The sequence below is a fragment of the Lagenorhynchus albirostris genome, chromosome 2 (genome assembly GCF_949774975.1).
Source record: "Lagenorhynchus albirostris chromosome 2, mLagAlb1.1, whole genome shotgun sequence".
Lineage (NCBI taxonomy): Eukaryota > Metazoa > Chordata > Mammalia > Artiodactyla > Delphinidae > Lagenorhynchus > Lagenorhynchus albirostris.
In genome coordinates, this window is record NC_083096.1 from 185,130,844 (window position 1) to 185,149,561 (window position 18,718).

Below are 18,718 nucleotides of genomic sequence, written 5' to 3' on the forward strand. Positions count from 1 at the left end.
GCCAGGCGGAGCCCAGAATGAGGCCTCACGTCAGCTCTGGGGACAAGTGCAGACTGTGAAGCACATGGCGCCCACTCAGTGGTGACAATGCCCCGCAGGGGCGGCAGATCTGGACACCGGACATCACCCCCAGTCACACCACCCAACCCTGCTGGGCTCAGTGGAGGTCGTGAGGACGACGTCCGTGTCCAGCATTGGGAGTGGCAGGGCCTCAGCTGCCCTCAACTGGCGTCCATGCCTGCAGGACCCCCGACAGGCCGCAGTGGACGGCTGACCACTCAGGAGACCCCAGAAGATAGTGCTGCGCGGCACCCTGGATGTCCAGGCAGAGACAGCGGTCAGGTGGACGAGGGACCGCACGGCCCAGTAACGCGGACACAGTGTCTGGCCACCGGCCTTTCTCCCTCTCTCCTCCCCGCTCTGGGTGCGTGGGCCAGGAGCGCTCCCTGGGGGCCGTGCCTGCCTCATCTCTTGCAGGGCAGTGCCCCAGGGTCCAGCCCTGCCCGGGGAAGGGGGCCCTCAGATTCTGACTGATGGCCCTACAGCTCAGTGGAAGGCCACTCCTGAGAGGGACAGGAGTCAAGCCCAGGTGACACCTGCAGCGAGGGGGGCAGAGGGCATCGGGCCCAGGGCCCCAGGCAGCGCTCTCGGGTCCAATGCGGCGGGCGGGAGGGGCGGGGCTACAGCTTAGGGCCCCGCCCACCTCCCTTCCCCTGACCTGTCCCCGCCCCTAGGTGGCACCCCATGACCCTGGACCTCGGGGCTGCTTTCTCCTGGGCCCAGCTGTCCCCGCCCCAGCCTGGCCTGGGCGGAGTGGGCTTCTGCTTCCACACTGCAGCCCTTCGTGTCCCCCCTCCCCGGGGGCTCCAGGGGAGCACTTCTGGGCCCAGGTCTGGGGGGCTTCCCAAGGCTGGGGGGAGGAGTAGGGACCCGGGAGCCCTCCCAGGCTGCGGTGCGTTTTCTCCAGGTGACCTGGGAGGCCCCACGGCCTGGGCTGGGAGGCCGGACCTGGGTGGCCAAAGGAAGCCTTAGTGAGGTGGCACTCGGGGGCCCAGAACCGGGGGCGCGGCGGTCCTGGGGAAGCCCCTAGGTAGTCGGGCAGGCGGCTGGTGGCCCTCTGCTCATCCTTCAGGGCAGCACACTGGGGTCTGCGGTTCTGATACCACCTGGCCCCCTCCCCGTTAAAGACATGGGGCAACTCTGCAGGGAGCTGGCCGTCTACCCCGGGGTGGGGGGGGCAGGCCTCCAGGCCCCGTGGGGGACAGGCCAGGAAGGGCCCCCAGCCGACGCCCACAGTACAAGGAGGAGCCGCAGCTTGGCGTGACCTGGAGGGAGAGGGATGGAGGGCGCCCCAGCTGGGACCTGCCTGCTTGTGCCCCGTGTCCACTTGGGTTCAGTGGAGACTGAAAGGCCCCAGGGTCTGATCGACCGGAAGACAGGCGCCCCTTCCTGGGCTCAGGCCTAGATGGTGGCTGGAGAGGAGGGGTTCTGGGGTGGCCAGGCGAGCGAGTCCTTTATCTTACGATGTCATCTGTTTGGGGAGGGGCGCCAAAGGACTAACGGGTACACAGAGAAATAGAGAAATATGCCAAGCTGTTTTTTTCTTTTTAAATCAGGCATTTATAAACAAGAAAGCATACATTAATTACATAAAAATAGTTTTCGAATAGTGAGTAAGTCATCATATTGTCATTAGCAGCAGCAAAGGAGAGAAGGGGACGGTGATGCAGACGCTCCTGGCGGGTACGAGGGTGGAGCTGTGGTTTTTTTCCTTAATTGAAAAAAAAAGTGTCATTTGTGACTCCTGACTTAAAGCAAGAACAAGATGGCCTCCCCGAGCCTGGTGGGCGCGGCGGGCGGTGTCGCCCAGAAAACCGGCTCGAGCCGGTGGGCATGTTCTGCCTCAGGTAGAAATAACCCAGAAAACAAGACAGCTACCAGGTAAGAAGAGAGATCCGGCAAAGGACCCACCACGTATACGTATGATACACGAGTATCAGAGGAAAAAGTATTTACATGGTCGCTTTGTACATCGGCGAGTTCTGTACGAAAAGCAAGATATCATGTGAGTGAGTTAGCTGCTCCATAGATATGAATGTTATTGCTGTTGTTTTTTCCCTTCGTTAAAAGTCTTCTTTCAGCATAGAAATAATGAGTGATTAAACTGAATACACGATCATTTCGATAATGGGTATTACACACGGGGAGAGTCAACAGCCTACGGGAGAGTGCCTCTTCAGCAAAGAAACTCCAACTGCAGCCGCACGGCAGGAGCCCGGGGACCCTGCCCCCGAGGACAAGCGTGGACAGGCCCATGGCCGGCCTCGCCCAGGGGCCGCCAACGGCGCTGGCAGGCCAAGGGACCTCGGGGCGGGCCTGAGTCCACCACCCCACCTCCAGCTCTTCCCGACATCTGGGGACCAAGCCGGACAGTGGCGGCGTAGACCCGATGGCCGAGACGTGCGGGTGACCGGAGGGGACAGAGCGCGGGCAAGGAGGCGCAGCGGCCCCCACTCGCAACTTGGAAAAATGTATCTCCCTCTGGAGCCTAAAAACTCAGAAAGTAAACGGAGCAAAGCAGGTGGCCTCGGGCGGGTCCCGGGGGCCCTGCGATCTCACTACGGATTTTCAGACTTGGCAACAGAGCACAGCCGCACAGAAGCACACTGACACACGCTTCACGCTTTGCTCCAACTACATCATTTACTTTCCCTTGAAGAAATGACCGCAAAAACACAACTCTGGAAAAACAAAGCTAAACACAGCATTCTGAGTGTTGCGTGACACAACCGACCCTCTACACGACACGGTAATAATGCCCATCGGTGGATATACGTATGGCAGAGGTTTTAAATTCCATGCATACAGATTTAATAACTGCAAAGAAAAACAGAAGCAAAAAAATTAAAAAACAAAAAAGAAACAAAAAACAAACAACAACAACCAAACAAACGCTGCATATACACGATGTCCCTTTTGCATTGCACTTTAGAAGGGAGGCCGGCCGCACCCGGCCCCCACCCAGTAAACCAAGGGCAAAACCCCACCGACGATGCCGTCACCCGGTCTCCGCTCCACTCGGCGGTTGCGGCACCACCCCCGGCCACGCTCGCAGCTGCCGGGGTGCTGGAACGGACTCGGGCAGAGGGTTCTGGTAAGATCTCTCCATGTAAATAAATACCATGATTTTAGGACGGGCAACCACCTCGTCTACTGGGAAATCATTTTTCAAGCTTGGGCATAAGAAACCTTATACAATTCGCATACAGTTGAGAGTAAACGAGATTATTTGGAATAAATGCAAGTAACTCATTGTGATAGTGGCAGATTCAATAGCTACTGAAGACATATTTTGGGGGTAAAAAGACAAGTCAGGGTTTGCTGTACAAGATGCTGGAAGGCACAGAACTACCCCCCGAAGTTCAGTTTTTGCATTTTCGTTTTCGTGTGATTCCCTTGTTCAACCAAGCACCAGAGGGGTTTCTAAACACTTGAGCACTTAGGATGTGAATGCTCTATAAATCGGTTTGCAGTATTTGAAAGTAAAAACCTCAGTTAACTGGGGAATAAAAAGAGAAGGGAAGATTTGACAAAGTGCAGTTCTAAATATACGTTTAAATGAACGAACAAACAAGAAGTGAAATAATGCTGTGTTTTGTTCCAATGCTGCAGCCTCAGTCCCCAAACAGAAGGAGCAAGGTTTGCCGAATTGAGAGGGTTGCCTGGTCGAGGGCGCGTGTGCCCAGCCAGCGCGGACCCATCTCCCGTCGCCTCCAAGCACACCTGCGGACACACCTGTGGAAGGCGGGCCGGAGCGGCGGGCGGGTAAGGCGGCAGTGTTCCAGCTCATCGTGCCTGCGTGGTGCTCTCCGTGCCCTTCCCGGTGGCAGCACAGGAGACGGGGTTCCTTGTGGCTGAAAAAATAGACTCTGGAGAAAAACCCTTTGTGTTGTCACGCGGCCGCGGGCGCGGGATGAGCTGTGATGGCTTCGAGGGGCAGGGCGGCTGCCACCCTGGCTCCCTTGCGGGTCCTCAGGTGGCGTCACGTGTGGGTGGGGCTTTTAAAAGTTAGTCATTAAAAAACATGTTGATTTCTTCGAATATCAAGTCTCCTTATGGGTTTTAAATAGCTTATCACGAAAGTGTAAATGTTAGAACGATCCGGCAAGCGGAGCGCCGGCTGCAGGTGGGGACCGGCGTGCTTGCTTGACCTTGGCCAGTAGAAAATTTTGCAGTGGATTCCAAAAGTATGTGGTTCCAAACACTTGCTTGGTTCTAGGCACGGTAAGACGTTGTGCTATATGGACCGGGGCTGGGGGGGCCGGGGTGGCGGGTGGGGAGCGGCCCCGCCGGCACGGAGCGCCCAGCCCCGCCGCCCACCTGCCCGCCCGCCCGCCCACCCTGCGGCGTCCGCCCCGCGCAGCAGACAGTGGGTCCGGCTAGGGCCCCAGCTCGGCCGTGCTCTCGCCGCCCGTGGCCTCAGCGCGGGGCCGTGGCCACAGCTGCTCCTGCAGCCCCTTCACCACCTTCTCCAGGTGCTCCCGGGCCTCCCGCTCCCGCAGGAGGTCAGCCCGCAGCTGCTCGCGATCGGCCTCCGCGTGCTGCAGCTTCACCTGCAGGTCCTCGATCTGGAAGGGGACGCCCCGCGTTAGCCGGGCCCGCTCCCCACCTGGCCGCCGCCCCGGCCCCGGCCTGACCCTCCGGCCCATCACAGGCTCGCCCCGCCCGCCGCCCACTGGACCCGGGCTGGTGAGCCTGGCAGGGCCTGGGGGAGCTTCCCGGGCGGCACCAACCCTGCCCGCGGAGACCCCGAGTTGGGGAACTACCCGAGCCCCAAGTGCGGAGGCCTCGGGGCACCTCTCAGCCTCCTGGGCCCCGGCCCGGGCCCCGGAGATGGCCGTGAGACGGGACCCCGTCTCCCGACCCCAGGCCAGGCAGGGTGGCCAACTGGGACAGGCTGAGACTTTTAACAGTGCGTGAGGGTGAGGGTGAGGGTGCGGGTATGGGTGCGGCCCTCCCCCCAGGACAGGAGGTGAGGAGAGCCTGGGGCCAGGACACCCCCGTGGAAGGAGGACCCCAAAGCCCAGCAGGGCCAGGTCGGCCTGCAGGCTCCCCACGCCCGGGGCGGCCCCGCGAGGAGGGGAGGGACCCTGAGATGCTGATGGACGGTGCACGTGTCCTCCCCGGCCGGACAGCCCACATACCTGGGCCGAGTACTTGGCCCGCAGGCGGCCGGCCTCACAGCCCTTGTCGCACACGCGCGCCTGCCGCGCCTGCTCCAGTTCCCGCTTCAGGCGGAGCCGCGCCTCGTTGGCCTCCTTCATCTTCTTCTCATTCTCAGCCCGGAGCCGCTCGATCTCCTTCCGAAGGCTGCGCTTGGCCTCCGTGGCCTCCCGCAGCTTCTCCTTCTTGGCCACGCGCAGGAACTCCAGCTCCTGGGGCGAGGGCGCCGGCTCAGGGGCGCCCTCACGCCAGGCCTCTCCGGCCCCGGCCCTCCGGTGCCCACCGTGCACAGCCCGGGGGGAGTCCCTGCGGCCGGGGGAGGGGGCTCCCCCAGGCACGGTGCCATCTGGGGGCCCCGGGGACCCTACGCAGCCAGAAGGAGAGGCGGCGGCCCTTTTCGGGGTCTCAGCCCCGGCCTCCAACACGCTCATGAAGATGCATGTGGGGAGCCACACCTCCAACCAGAACCAGGGAACTGGTGCGGGTTTCTGAGAGAGTGGTGGAAATGGGGCTCTCGGGGCTGGCAGGGCTGTGCTGTGCTGGGGCCACGTGTCAGACGCCGGCTGAGGTGTGAATGCAGCTGAGCCCTGGGGTGACAGCCCCGCCCCCCACAAGGTGGCGCACAAGGCGGCCCAACCGCAGGGCCTCCAGCCCCCGCCGGGAAAGGAAGCAGTCCCGGGTGGAGCGGCCCGGAACCGGCGCGCAAGGGGCCGGCGGGGCAGCGCCCGCTCCTTCCCCGCACACTCGTGCCCCCGCCGGCCCCCGCCCGCCCCACCTGGTGGAGGCTGCGCTTGGCCTGCAGCGCGGCGCTCAGCTTCTCCTCCTGCTTCACGCGCATCTTCACCACCTCGTGCAGGAACTTCTCTTTGGCTTCCTTGGTGTCCAGGCCGCCCTCCAGGGCCTGCCGCAGATGCTCCAGCTCGGCCTCCAGCCCGCTGCTCGGGGCGTCGGCGGGGGCCGCGGCATCGGGGGCGCCGGGCGCCGCAGGCAGGGCGAGCAGGCCCGGGGAGCTCAGGTCCTTGGCGGAGCCGGATGAGGTAAAGGACGGGGAGGACAGCGAGGACAGCGAGGAGGTGACTGCAAGGCAGGCGGCGGGGGCGCGGGTCAGCAGGGGCCGCCCCCGGAAGAACGGGCGGGCGCCCCCGCCGCCCCGGGGCAGGTTTGCGGCCGCACTCACACTCCTCTCTTCCCTCCACCTCCACCTCGGCCTCCGAGTCCTTCTCCTCCTCGGGGGCAGGCCCGGGTGCCGGCGTCTCCGGGGCTCCAGGGGTGTCCACTGTCAGCTTCCGCTTCCGAGGCTGGACGCAGCTGGTGACGGGCTCGGGGGCCCGGGAGACGACCGTGGCGCAGGGCGGGCTGCTCGCCACCTTGTGCTGGGCTGGCGGTGCTAGGGCCACGTTGGGGGCCACGCCCGTCTCAAAACTCTTGTAGGAGTAAAAGCTGCAGGGGTGTGGCAGGCATCGGGGCCTCGGCATCTGCCCCTCGCGGCCCCTCACCCCGCCCCTGTGCCCCTGCACGTCTCCGCACCTCCGCTGCACACCACCCCACATCGCGGCCCCGGCTCCCATGGACCGTGCAAGGGAGCAGACACTACAGCCCGGGGCCCTGGGGGAGCTGCAACACGGCGACCAGCCACCATACGTGGGACAGGCCACAGCCAACGTAGAGCGCGCGGCCAACTCCAGACGCCACAGAAAATCCTAGCGTCCCCCCCCACCCCCCATGCCATCAAAGAACCAGCACTTCTGCAGCTGCCTCAACCGGGGGGCTGGGGATCTGACACACAGCCTCCAGACCATGTGCCCGTCGAGCTCAGTGATGATTAAAGCGGGAACCTGCTTCCCCGACTGGTTCGGGGCCCCACAGCAGGGTCAGGCTGAGCTGGGACGCAGACATGCCCATCAGAGCTGGCGGGTACTCACCTGTCTCGAATCAGGGCTGGGAGGTGTGGGGAGAGCTCTTTGTCACTCGCAGAAACCGCAGGGGACCAGGGTCGGAAGGCAGAGAGGCGCTGGCGAGGGTGGATGCAGCCCAGGCTCTGTCGGGAGAGAGGCGCCGTCAGAGGCTGGGCCCCAGGCCGCCCCGCGTGCCCGCCCCGCACGCCCGGGCCACACGGCACCTTGCTGGAGGAGCCGGCCAGAGTCCGCAGCCAGCCAGACTGCTTGTCCTTCTCGGAGGGTGTGGGGTGCTGGGAGGGGGCGTCGTCTGCTTTTCTTACGGAGGCCGGGGGCTCGGAGACCTGTGAGCAACACAGAAGTTCCCGTTGGCAGGTTGCGAGGGGTCCCCCAGGGCCCAGTCTCAGACGCAGCTGAGTACGAGTCGTGTCCAGGGACGCGTACACCCTGCCCGACTCATCACCCAGGGCAGGCCCGGCCCCACAGCAGTGCTGCACACACACCCACCGGGCACTGGTGCAAGACAGCAGGAGGGACCCCTGCCCCTACCCTCAGGCCACCGCCGGTCTGGAAGAGGCAGCCCGGCAGGCAGGCTCGCTGGCCGAGTATAGGGCCCTGTCGGCACCACGCAGAGCTTTCCAGGGGCGCCACGCAGCACCCCCAGAGTTCTGGACTTCACCACATGGGGCCTGGAGCAGCTGCACGCTAGGCTGGCAGGGCAGCCCTGGGCCGTGCCCCCTCCCCGCCTGAAAGAACATTCCCAAAATGAACTGTGGTCAGTTTGGCAAGGAAGCCCCCTCGACTTTCCCAAGTCTTGCTGTCAGGGAAGGAAGCTTGGGACAGCGACCCCGGGCCCAGCAGCCGAGCGTTGTGTCTGCTGGACGCTGTGGCCCAAGTGGCCTCCTGGGCTGGTGTCAAGCTTCCCCCCAGTCTGCTGGCGCCAGAGTCCTGAGGACACAGGGTCCCTCCCCAAGAAAACAGAACAGTCTTTGGAGGACGGACGGTGCCTCCCCCACCCCGCCCCGGCCGGAGCCTGGGCGTATCCGGGAGGCCACTGAGGGCGAGGGGCTGGGGGACAGTGCCCATCACCCCCAGGCCAGACCTCAAGAGGGGTGGGGTGGATGGGGGAGGGGCTCCTTCTGCCCCAGGGGGCACTTGGAGAAAATACTGAACCCCAGAACTGACCCGAGGGTCAGCAGAGCCATCACCACAGAACTCAAGAGACAGGGGGCCAGGCTGGGCCAGGCCCCCCAGGGTGAAGGAGCCGGCACACGTGGGTGTGTGCGCAGGGAGCCAGGCTCCCTAACTCTGCTCCAGGCAACGTGTAGCCCTCGGGCCCCAGACCTGTGGGTCGGTCCCCGCACAGGGCAGCTGTCCCAACAAACAGCCTGCCCACCCAGCCCCAGGAGACGGTTCGGGGGTCCCACAGACAGCAGGGACCGTCTGCTCAGACCTGAAAACACTCAGGAAAGAGAGACCCACTCGGTGCTGCTTTTCAGGGGAAAGGAGTCGTGGTGATGCCTAGACCGGGCGACACCCACAAGGGTGGGGTTTCCTGTCTGAGCCCAGTTCTCAAGGGAGAGAAGCCACAGCGGCCCCGCCGGCTCCTCCGATTCCGAGAAACCTCAGGGAGCCTCGTGGCGGGTGTCAGATGAGCCGCGCGGCAGAGGCGGCTTCCCACTTGGGAGAAGGGCCGGAGCCTCCTGCCCCCGCCTCACCCCGAGCCCTGGTCCACCCAGGACGCGGGGAGGCAACTCGGGAAGCCGAGCAGCCCCTGAGACTCCGGACCCCGGTGCGCCCTCCATGATGCGCAGCCGACCGGTTACGAAAACGAGGAAGCAGCAGAAGAGGGGCTTGTGGAGCGAGGCTGGGCGGGCACGGGGCTGCCAGGGCCCCGAGGGAGTGCGGCCTCCTCAAAGCCCTGGGAAGGACGGGCCAGCGACAGCAGGCAGTCGGGGACAGAGCTGTGCGCGGCCATGGCCGCATGTCCCCCCGTGCGAGGAGGTGAGCCTGTGGCCTCCAGCTCCTGACCCCGCTAGGCGCCTCGAAGCCCAGGACGCTCCCCGGCAGTGGGGCTGGGCGCCCATGGCCACTTCCCCACAAACGAGGACCCGGGTGGGAGCACGTGCCCCGTGCACATGCCCCAGCGCGGGGGGTGGGGGTGCTGCCTGACTGAGAAGCCTGTAGGGACAGCGCCAAGACGTGGGTCCCAGGAGACACCCCACCGCCACAGGGTGCCGCCACCCAGGACTGCTCAGCGGCCATGCGCGTCCGTCACCACGGAGGACAGGACACGCATCTGCCCGTAGGGCGCTCCCCACTGTGGGGTCTGTGTGTCACCCAGGGACCTGTGTACGTCTGCAAGGATTTGGGGGTACGATTTGGGAGTGCTGTCACTCCTGTGACTTTCATGTCCGGCCAGACCAGGAGCGTCAGCCAAGTCAGAGGCACCAAACCGTGGGGCCCGCTGGATATGGGTGGAGTGGAGTGTGGACGGCTGTTGGGACTGTGGCCACCGCCAGAGACCAGTGCAACAGCAGCAGGCAGACCGGGCCGGGGGGGCTTCCAGCGTCCCCCACCTCGTGCTCCCAAGGGCCATACTTAGTGCCTGAGCCCCAAAGGCCCTGCAGGCCAGCCCAGCCAGGCAAACCTGGGGGGCTCCTCCCTGCAGGCAGCAGGCCCTGGACCCACTGGCGGAGCAGCCTACACCCTGTGCTAAGGCCCAGAGGTGGGGAAGGGGCGGAAGGAGGGCTTTGGGCCATCGAAGACAAAGCTCACCCTGGGTTTCTGAGTCCCCACCCCCAGTGCTGCACTGAGAGCCCCAGGGCCTGGCAGCACGAGGGCCTGGACGCTGGGCCCTGGCCTGCACATCTGGGGACCTCAGGAGCCCCCGGATGCTGGCAGTCCCCACCCCATGGGCCTGCCCTGCCGTGCCGCGCTCTGTTTCTTATGCCCTACACCTTGGACATCTTAAAACAGAAAGCGACAACGTACGTGGGGGAGGAAAGAAAAGAGAAAGAACGTTCCAGATGCAGCTCGTGGCACCGGGCTGAGGCCTGAGCGCACGGCGTGACGTCCGCACACACAGAGCGCTGGGGCATACCACTCCCCACGTTCCCAGCTCTGGGGCGACCCTAGCAGTACAGAAGGGCGGATCCCACTAACTGCAATGCAGAGCCGGGGACCAGCAGGGCACAGAGCCGCCAAGCGCTAACCTGCACGGGACACAGCAAGAGAAGCCCAGCAGCAAGGGCAGGACCAGCCCCAAAGGGCCCGGGGCTCAGAGAGGAAGGCTCAGACTCAGGCCTCGAACACAGACATGCAGGCAGGGCTGAGGGAGATGCCGCCTGAACACGGCGCAGCGGGGCTGCCAGGGCTGGGCCCAGCATGGAGCACGTGGGAGTGCATGCCACCCAGGCGGCTGCCCAGCTGGAGCAAGCGGCCACTCAGTCACCTCCCTGCTCAGGTCCACGACTGCATCTGTGAGCCCTTGTGGGACGTGCAGGTGACAAGGCTCCACCTGTCCAGACGGGCGCCGCGCTGCCCTGAGATCCGCCACCTGCATGGAGGCAGGCGTCTGTCCAGGGCGCCCCGGGCCGTCAGGATGAGGGGCCTCCCTGCACCCCCAGGGGGCACACACACCTGCTCAGGGTCGTGCACATGCGAAGCTCAGCTGTGCAGGCCGCGCACTGGCAGCCAGAGGAGAGCGGTAACCACCCCCCTCCCCGGGCTGGATCGGTCTGTTTTCTCGCAGCACAGAGGCGTCCCCTCTGGCCTCGGGGCCTAAGGCCAGGATGCCCGCTGCCCTGGGCACTCTGCAGGGCTGAGGGCGGCTGGTCCCCACACGCCCTCTGGTCCAACAGCACTAGACAATGTGTCTGGGGGGCCAGGTGGGCGCGTCCACCCAGTGAGACCTGCGCCGCTGGCCAAGGAGCACGGCCTGGACGGAAGACCTGCCCCACGGAGGAAACGACACTTGGCTCCCCCAACTCTTTGCTGGGGGCGGGAGTTCTGCCACCTCGGGGACCAGGCCCGGATGAGGGTCCGGCCAGGCACTGTGCTCGGCCAGGAGGCGACACGCACTGTCCAGCCGCCAGACCCTGGTCGTCAACTTGTTAGAAGGACATCAGCCTCGGTGTCACCCCCTGCCCCCCGGACCCCAGGCTGACCCAGCCCAGCCAGCAGATACAGGAAGAGCGCCAGCCTCTCCCCAGAGGCAGCGAGCAGCCCCCACAGATCAACACGAGGGGCCACGTCCCCACCTCTCGGCTGTGAGCGCACACCTTCCAGGGGAAGCTCGCACAGAGCTGGGGGTGTCCTCCAGAGGCACGTGCCCTGCTGTGCAACATACCTGCCTGCACCCCCTATATCATCCCCTCCCCACCCACCCCCCCTCCACCTCTTCACCAGGCGGCGGCGAGTGTGCTGGGAGAGCAGCCAGCCTCAGAGCCAACCTGCAGGCAGCGGCTCCCCTTTGCCAGCTCACAGTCCGACAGATTCTGCACCAAAGGCCCAGGCAGGCTGTGCTAGGGGCCACGAGAGCGCCTCACCCACCGTCCAAGGCGGCTCTCACTTCAGGGATTTCAGGGAAGGGCTTTGGGACGCGCCGGGAGGACCGGGTGGACGTGGGGAGAGTGACTGCTGCCGGTCCCGTGCAGAAGGCAGAAGCGGAGGGGCGAGACCACTGGCCGCCAACCTGCAACACCAACTGCTCCAGGAAGCTGTGACGATGGTCCAGAGCCCACGGCACCTCCCCCCAGGCCAGTGCGGGGGGGGGGGAAGCAGCAGGATCACCCAAACGCCCAGAAGACCAAGATCGGAGAGAGCCGCCGCGGCGAGGCCCCGCCCACGGGCCACCGGTCAGGACGAAGGCGGCCGAGCGCAGCCCGGCCTGGGCGTCAGGGGCTGCTGGACCTGCACTGCCACCGTTATGAGCTCATTTTCCACACGGCTGGAAAGCGGGTCCTTGGAAGGACACAAGCCAAACCTCCCCTCTGCTCCTCACGTCCTCACCGGGCTCTCGGGGTGAGGGCGGCCAGGGGAGGGCCCTCCCGGCTCCCTAAGGCCGAGACTGTTTCTGTGCCGCTCCCCTACGATAAACTGCTTCCTCAAACCATCTCAGAGAAAACCTGAAGGTGAAGCGTCTGGAGGAACCATGAGGGCTCCGACGGTGTGAGCCCCACCCGCAGTGAGCCGCTTAGATGACACCAAAGCACAGGAACCAAAGACGAAGTAGCGTAGCGAAGGGGGAATTCAGCAGCCTCAGACATTTGCGCTTCAAAGGACGCCATCGACAAGGCGAGGAGACAGCACGCACAACGGAAAAAACCTCTGCAATCACCTCTGATAAGGGACCTGGATCCAGAACACATGGGAACGGAAACTCGAGACAAAAACAAGCCATCTCAAGGGCGAAGGCCCCGGACAGGCATTGCTCCCAAGGCGGCGCACACACGGCCAGCAAGCGCAAGCACGCGAAGACACACTCAGTGTCACTGACCATCAGCGAAACGCACCTCACACCCGTCAGGACGGCGACGATCACAACCAGAAAGCAAGTGTCGTGAGGATTCAGGGAAATCGGGAGCCTGCGCGCCGCTGGCAGGGATGTGACCCGGGGCAGCTGCCAGGAAAGCTGGTGTACAACCACCCCGTGACCCCCGGTAAATACCCGAGAGGACTAGAAAGAGGGACTCACACCTGGTGCCAAATCTAGACCAAGTGCACGGGAATATCTGTCACCTCGTACGCCTGCAGGTGAACCTACAACCACCTCAAAAAAAACGTAGAATTTAAAAAAACACCGTGAGGTGCCCCTTCACACTCACTAGGAGGGCTGTAATTGTTGAAAGGATGGACGCTACAAAGCGTCGGTGAGAGGGGGCTTCCCTGGTGGTGCAGTGGTCGAGAGTCCGCCTGCCGATGCAGGGGACGCGGGTTCGTGCCCCGGTCCGGGAAGATCCCACATGCCGCGGAGCGGCTGGGCCCGTGAGCCGTGGCCGCTAAGCCTGCGCGTCCGGAGCCTGTGCTCCGCAACGGGAGAGGCCACAACAGTGAGAGGCCCACGTACCGCAAAAAAAAAAAAAAAAAAAAGCGGCGGTGAGGATGTGGAGAAACCGGAACACTGTGTGCTGCTGGTGGAGGAACAGAGCTGCCGTCGCCGTGGAACAGTCTACAGAACTGCCGTACAGTCCAGCAACTCCACTCCTGGGCCTGTACTCAAGATTACTGAAAACACACCCGCAAAAACATCAGACACGAGTATTCAAAGCAGCATTATTCGTAACAGCCAAATGTCCGTCAGTGGGTGAATGAAAAAACAAAACGTGGTCCCGTCCATCCACACGCCGAGTATCGCTCGGCCTTGACGAGGAGTGAGGCACAGACACGCGACACGGTGGAGCCGTGAGGACACAGCACCTGGTGAGAGGAGCAGACGTGAGAGGCCACATGGTCCCATTCCCGTGAAACGTCCAGAACGGGAAATTCCGCAGACAGGAAGTGCATCGGTGGGTGCTGGGTGATGGGGGGCCCACGGGGCACGGGTTTCTTTCAGGGTGGTGGACACGTCCTAAAGTTAGACGACGGTGACGGGCGGCATACACTAAAACTCACCAGGCCGCGCTCTTAGAAAGGGCGCATTTTCTGGCATGCGAATTACATCCCAACGAAGCCATTACTAGAAGTGTCTATGAGAAAAATAAGAGGAACTGTTGGTTGAAAAACCCAACCACCGAGGATCGAGGGTTCCTGACTGAGGAGCCCGGGGAGCCGCTCAAGGTCCAAGGCACCGAGACGGCGTCAGGGGTCAGGCAAGGTCCCGGCGGGGCTGGCATCCACTGGGCACCTGGCCGGGCAGCCAGGGCATGTCCAGGGTGACAACGTGGCCCTGGCCAGGGTCCCATGGCGGGTGGGTGTGGGGCTGCACACAAATGCAGAGGCTTGACACGGAGGGCGGCCCCGAGGTCCTGAGGCCCACCCCGGCCCCCGCCTCCCAAACCCTGTGGCCTGGCGTCCTGGCAGTGGGCGCCCCGGAAGCCCCACCCCGGCTGGCTCTCTCAAGCCTGGTGCCACTTCACAGGTAGGGTCAGAGGGCGCTGCTCAGGCCACCACCTCACACAGCAGGGGGCAGGAGAACCTTCAGCGCGCTGGCCGGCATCCACCCGCTCCCCCCACCAGCACCCGCCCTCTGGCCCTCCCCGCTCTGTGCCCCGACCCTCAGCAGCTGAAGACCTAGGTCCCCTGGCAAGACATGGGCACGTGGGCACGCCCAGGTCGGCACCCAGGGGCAGCACCCTCTGGGGGATCAACTCGGCATCACCTGTGGCCCCATCACCATCTTACAAGCCACTCGGAAGGCAAAGCAGTCCCCCCACCCCGGCCCCCAACCTCAGGGGCCTTCCACCCGCAAGAACAAGCCTGCACCCCCCAGACTGAGGCCTCAGAAAAGCGGTGAGAGACGTTCTTACAAATGTACAAATCGGCAAAAACATGTCTAAGGGAGCATTTTTTAAAAGTTACAGACGGCATACGAAAACCACGTTTAAAAAAAAAAAACATAGCAATCTTACAAAAAAAAGAAAAGAAAAAGTCTAGGAATCTTAATACGACACATCTATTTCTAACTGAATCTTAACACGGAATTCCACTCCTAACTGATATTTCTGAATTAGAAAGTCACTGCTGGTCTGGAGTTGAGGCAGCACTGAGGGTCTGTCACCCGGATTCTAGGTGAGGAGCAAGAAACACACTGGAAGCATTCCTGAGACTTCCAAGCCCCAGGACAGGACCCAAAGTGATTTGTCCCCCAGAGCAGGGACAGGTGAGTGTAAATGACCGCAGCCCGGCGGGGGCTCGAGGCGGGGGTCCCGGGGAGACCCCCGTGGGGCAGGGGCCGGCCAGGGAGCCTGGGGTCTCTCCGTGACATTCAGAGCGCCCCACGGTCCAGCTGCTCATTCTGCAATTTTCCTGTCATTTAGCGGATCAGCAGAAAAACAGCCAGGACCACAGACAGAGATGAAAAGTTCCTGCTGGGCAGCATGGGGCCTTCAAAGCAACCCACCCCCCCTCTCTGAACCCCGGTGGAGGTGGAGCTGTCACAGCCGTCAGGCTGGGATTCCCGGAGATCGGTGGGGGCAGCAGCCTCCAGCCCCGCTTCTCAGCCCCGGAACCCCGGTCCGCACACTCTGACACCGGAGAAGACAAGCGAGCGTCCCCGTGGCAGTGTGGAGCTGAGCCCAGAAGGACACGCCCACATCACGTGCTGGCCCAAGAGGCCCACCACGACCAACAAGGGCCTGGGGCCCCCGCCCACCATGCAGGGGAAAGTCCCTCAAGAACCCATAACCGTGGACCTGCACGGACCCCTAAGAGGGGCAGACACCCACAGACCCTACACATGAGAAGCACAGGGTGGGAACACCCAAAGAGACGCAGCTGGAGCGGAGCAGACACAGAGAGAAGCTGTGCATGTGGGTGGGCACCAGCGCCGGGCAGGCACATGGCACCCCGCAGAGCGACCCCCCCCCCGCTCTGCTGGACTCTCCCGCCCGGGGTGAGCCTGTTGCCCACAGGGACCGCAGCAGCTCGAGGGGCGGGCAGTCAGCCCCGCTCCTGCAGCCACGTGGACCCACCGCCAAGACCGGGGCCAGCCCTGCTGGGCCCCTGAACCCCTCCCCGGGGTGGGCGCAGCAGGGAATCGCAGGCTCCTTCCTGCAGGGATGCCCGCCTCGCCTCAGAGGGAGGCCGCAGAGGAGAGAGTGTGGCTCCCCGGGGCGATGGTGGGGCTCCGGGCCACCGCATCCCACCTAGGCTTTGTGACAAAGTCCTGCCAACAGCACCCACGTCTCCTACAGCGTAGCTCTCAGCCCCCACGCTTGGGACCACTACCTCTAAATCAGCCCAAGGGCTGCGTCATGGACGGTCCTGCAGATTTCACAGTTCTAGAAACTGCAGAGCTATTTTTGTAAGTACCATTAATATTTTCCACGTGATAATTCATGTTTCATATTATGCTTAAATTAACCTATTTTCTGATTACTGTGGTACAGAGGAAGCGGATTAACTTTGCAAGACAACCCCAAACCCCAAAATGAAGTGAAAATAGCAGTTTTACAGATTTGCTTTGATTTTTTTTAAACTTAAATGGGTCACCTTTTCTGTTATTTCCACACCGTCGACAAGAATAAGTTAAGAGTTTTCTAAGGAAACAGTCGCTGCCCCTCCCCTGGGAACCAGACCTCAGTGGCTCTCAATGGAGGGGTCCGCATTCCCTCCGCAAGGAGGGACCTTTGGCCTGGCTCCCAGAGGGAGGTCCTCCCACCCACCCCCCACCAACCCTCCTGTGGAGGAGAATGCAGGGAGGGGACGGGAGGGGCGGGGCGGGGCTCTGGGAAGGGGTGTCCCTGAAGACCCTGGACATCAGCCCCGACACGGGGAGGCCTCCGGTGGCCCTACAGTCCTCGCCACGTCACGGACCCGCCACCAGCCCTGCTGCACAAGGCCTCCCACACCCCTGCAAAACCTCCCTTTTAGCATCAGAAAATCAGGGGAAGTCCCCCGCTGGACCAGGCAGGGTGGAACGGAACCTTTTCTTTTCCTTAGCGGTCACTGGAAAGTAACTGTTAAAAGGACTTTACAAAAAAAACCCCAAACACCAGAACCCCAGGAACAATGAAGCTGTTCTGGGGCTCATTCTACTCTTAGGACAATGTCCTTGAGGGGTGGTGAGGGACAGCGTCTTTCCCAGCGCCCTGACCGGCCGGGGGGGTGGGGGGGGCATAGTGGTCGCCAGGCCTCCAGCCCCTGGGCAGAGAGGGAGGAGGGCCAACAGGCCTCGCCATCCAGAACAAGAGAGAAAGCCAGCAGGCAACACAGGGCACTGGGGCCGCCCTTCTGGAGGGTGACTAAGAACCAGCCTGAGAGGAAGAGGACAGTTTACGGGGCAGCGGGAGGGGCGGGGCTGGACACCACCATGCCCCATGTGGCCCCCACCCCACCAAGGCCCCTCGGGAAGGTCGGCCTCACCCTCGACCCCCACCAAGCCTGTGACGCAGGGACCACCAGGACGCATGGGCGCTGTCCCCAGACAAGGGCCCTGAGGCAGCAGCTCTGCCGGGCCACCAGCCGCCCCGCCGCCCCTACCTTCTCCTGTTCTGCCCCCCGCCCCACGTCCGTGCCCAGATGCCAGCCTGTCCCTGGCCCCTCTGCTCACACCCACAACTGCTGCCGGGGTTCCGTGGGCGCCTCACCACACCCACGGCGTCTCCCTCACCGCCCCTGAGGACACAGCCCCCGTGCCTTGCGGGCCCCAGGTCCCCTCCACTGGCCTCCTGCTCCGAGCTGCACGCCATGCCGGGTGGGGGCCAGGGCCACCCTCTGCTGCTTAAACCTCCAGGGCACCCCCCCACACGCCCCCGGACTCACAGCTGACACCTGCCGTGCTCGGACCAGGACAAGATCGGGGCACACGCGAGCGGACGGGCGTGTAGGGGCGTGTAGCCTGCACACACGCATAACACGGCACTCTCGTGTGTGATCTGTCACCTGCTCCAGGTGAGAGCCTCAGAGAGAAGCCCGGGCCCGGGGCAGCCGGGAGTCAGCGGGGACCTGGCAGGCCTTTCACTGAGCAGAGCCCTAGACCTGGCAGGCTGGTGGGGTGGCTCCCAGGTGGCCCTGGGACAGGCCCTGGGGAGAGAGCCCCCAGCCCCGCCTGGTCCCATCAGTCAGGGCACCGATGCGAATGCTGGCCGGGGGCGCTGAGCCAGGATCAGAGGCTGCCGGGACACAGCAGCCTCCCACGTCCTTCCAGTGAAGGGCCTTCCGCTCCTCCAAACGCCGACATGATGCCGGCCGAGGGTCTCCTGAGGTCTCGGGACCCTAGGCCTCGGCTGCGAGCGGAGGGGGCGGCAGATGGCGGAGCACCTGGGGGCCCAGGGCAGCTGAGGCCTCGGGCTGCTCAGTGTCCCACCCTGGAGGACACACTACAGGAGGCCGAGGCGGGAACGCGTCCCCAGACTTGGCTCCGCCATCTCACCCGCCCCCCACTCCCGCGGGAGGAGCCGCCGGGCCTGGGGCTGGGAGCCCGAGACCCCAGGTCTCTGTGCACAGAAAGCCTGCTTGCCATGCGCCAGGCCCTGCTGCGAGCTACGCATCACAGCTCGCCTGAGCGGGAGCCTCGGGAGGGTGGGTGCGTGAGCCAGGACGGAAGGAGGACCGGGAACCTGGGGGCCGGGGTCCTGGAGAAGGTGACACAGGTGCTGCGGGCTGGTCAGTTCTGTGGAGGGACTCGAAGGCCCAGGAGCTCCATGCCCAGAAGAAAGGCCCGGATCCCGGCCACCATCAGCGTCCCAAGGGCACTGCCATGACACCCACGGGTCAACCACAGCCCAACCTCAGAGTTGACTTCACTGACACACAGACACGACGCCAGTAAAGAGGCCCAGCCCCAGGCGAGGGCATGTGATGGACCCCCCGAGCGCCCCCAATCCGTGCATCCTGAGAGGCAGGAGGGAATCGGTGTTGCTCTCAGCACTCCGCCCACCAGACCCAAATTCCAGTGCTGACCGTGCAGGATGGGGGGCTTCCAAAGAGGCAGCCGG

At 63.7% G+C, this 18,718-nt stretch overlaps 1 protein-coding gene and 1 long non-coding RNA gene across 2 annotated transcripts in view; one reads left to right on the plus strand and one right to left on the minus strand.

The window, feature by feature from the left end:
- The first annotated feature begins 749 nt into the window (after positions 1-749).
- LOC132515317 (uncharacterized) lies at positions 750-4,101 on the plus strand. Its single transcript, XR_009539127.1, has 2 exons — positions 750-3,154; positions 3,673-4,101. It is a non-coding gene; the product is annotated as an uncharacterized LOC132515317 (long non-coding RNA).
- Positions 4,102-4,399: 298 nt separating this feature from the next.
- SKI (SKI proto-oncogene) overlaps positions 4,400-18,718 on the minus strand; it is a 56,896-nt gene continuing 42,577 nt past the window's right edge. The window contains exons 2-7 of the mRNA XM_060141677.1: positions 7,343-7,462; positions 7,146-7,261; positions 6,401-6,663; positions 5,999-6,300; positions 5,205-5,435; positions 4,400-4,628 (exon numbers count right to left, since the gene is read on the minus strand). Of these exons, the coding sequence (XP_059997660.1) occupies positions 4,440-4,628; positions 5,205-5,435; positions 5,999-6,300; positions 6,401-6,663; positions 7,146-7,261; positions 7,343-7,462 (1,221 nt within the window). The 3' untranslated portion in view covers positions 4,400-4,439. The remainder of the gene's footprint in view (positions 4,629-5,204; positions 5,436-5,998; positions 6,301-6,400; positions 6,664-7,145; positions 7,262-7,342; positions 7,463-18,718) is intronic.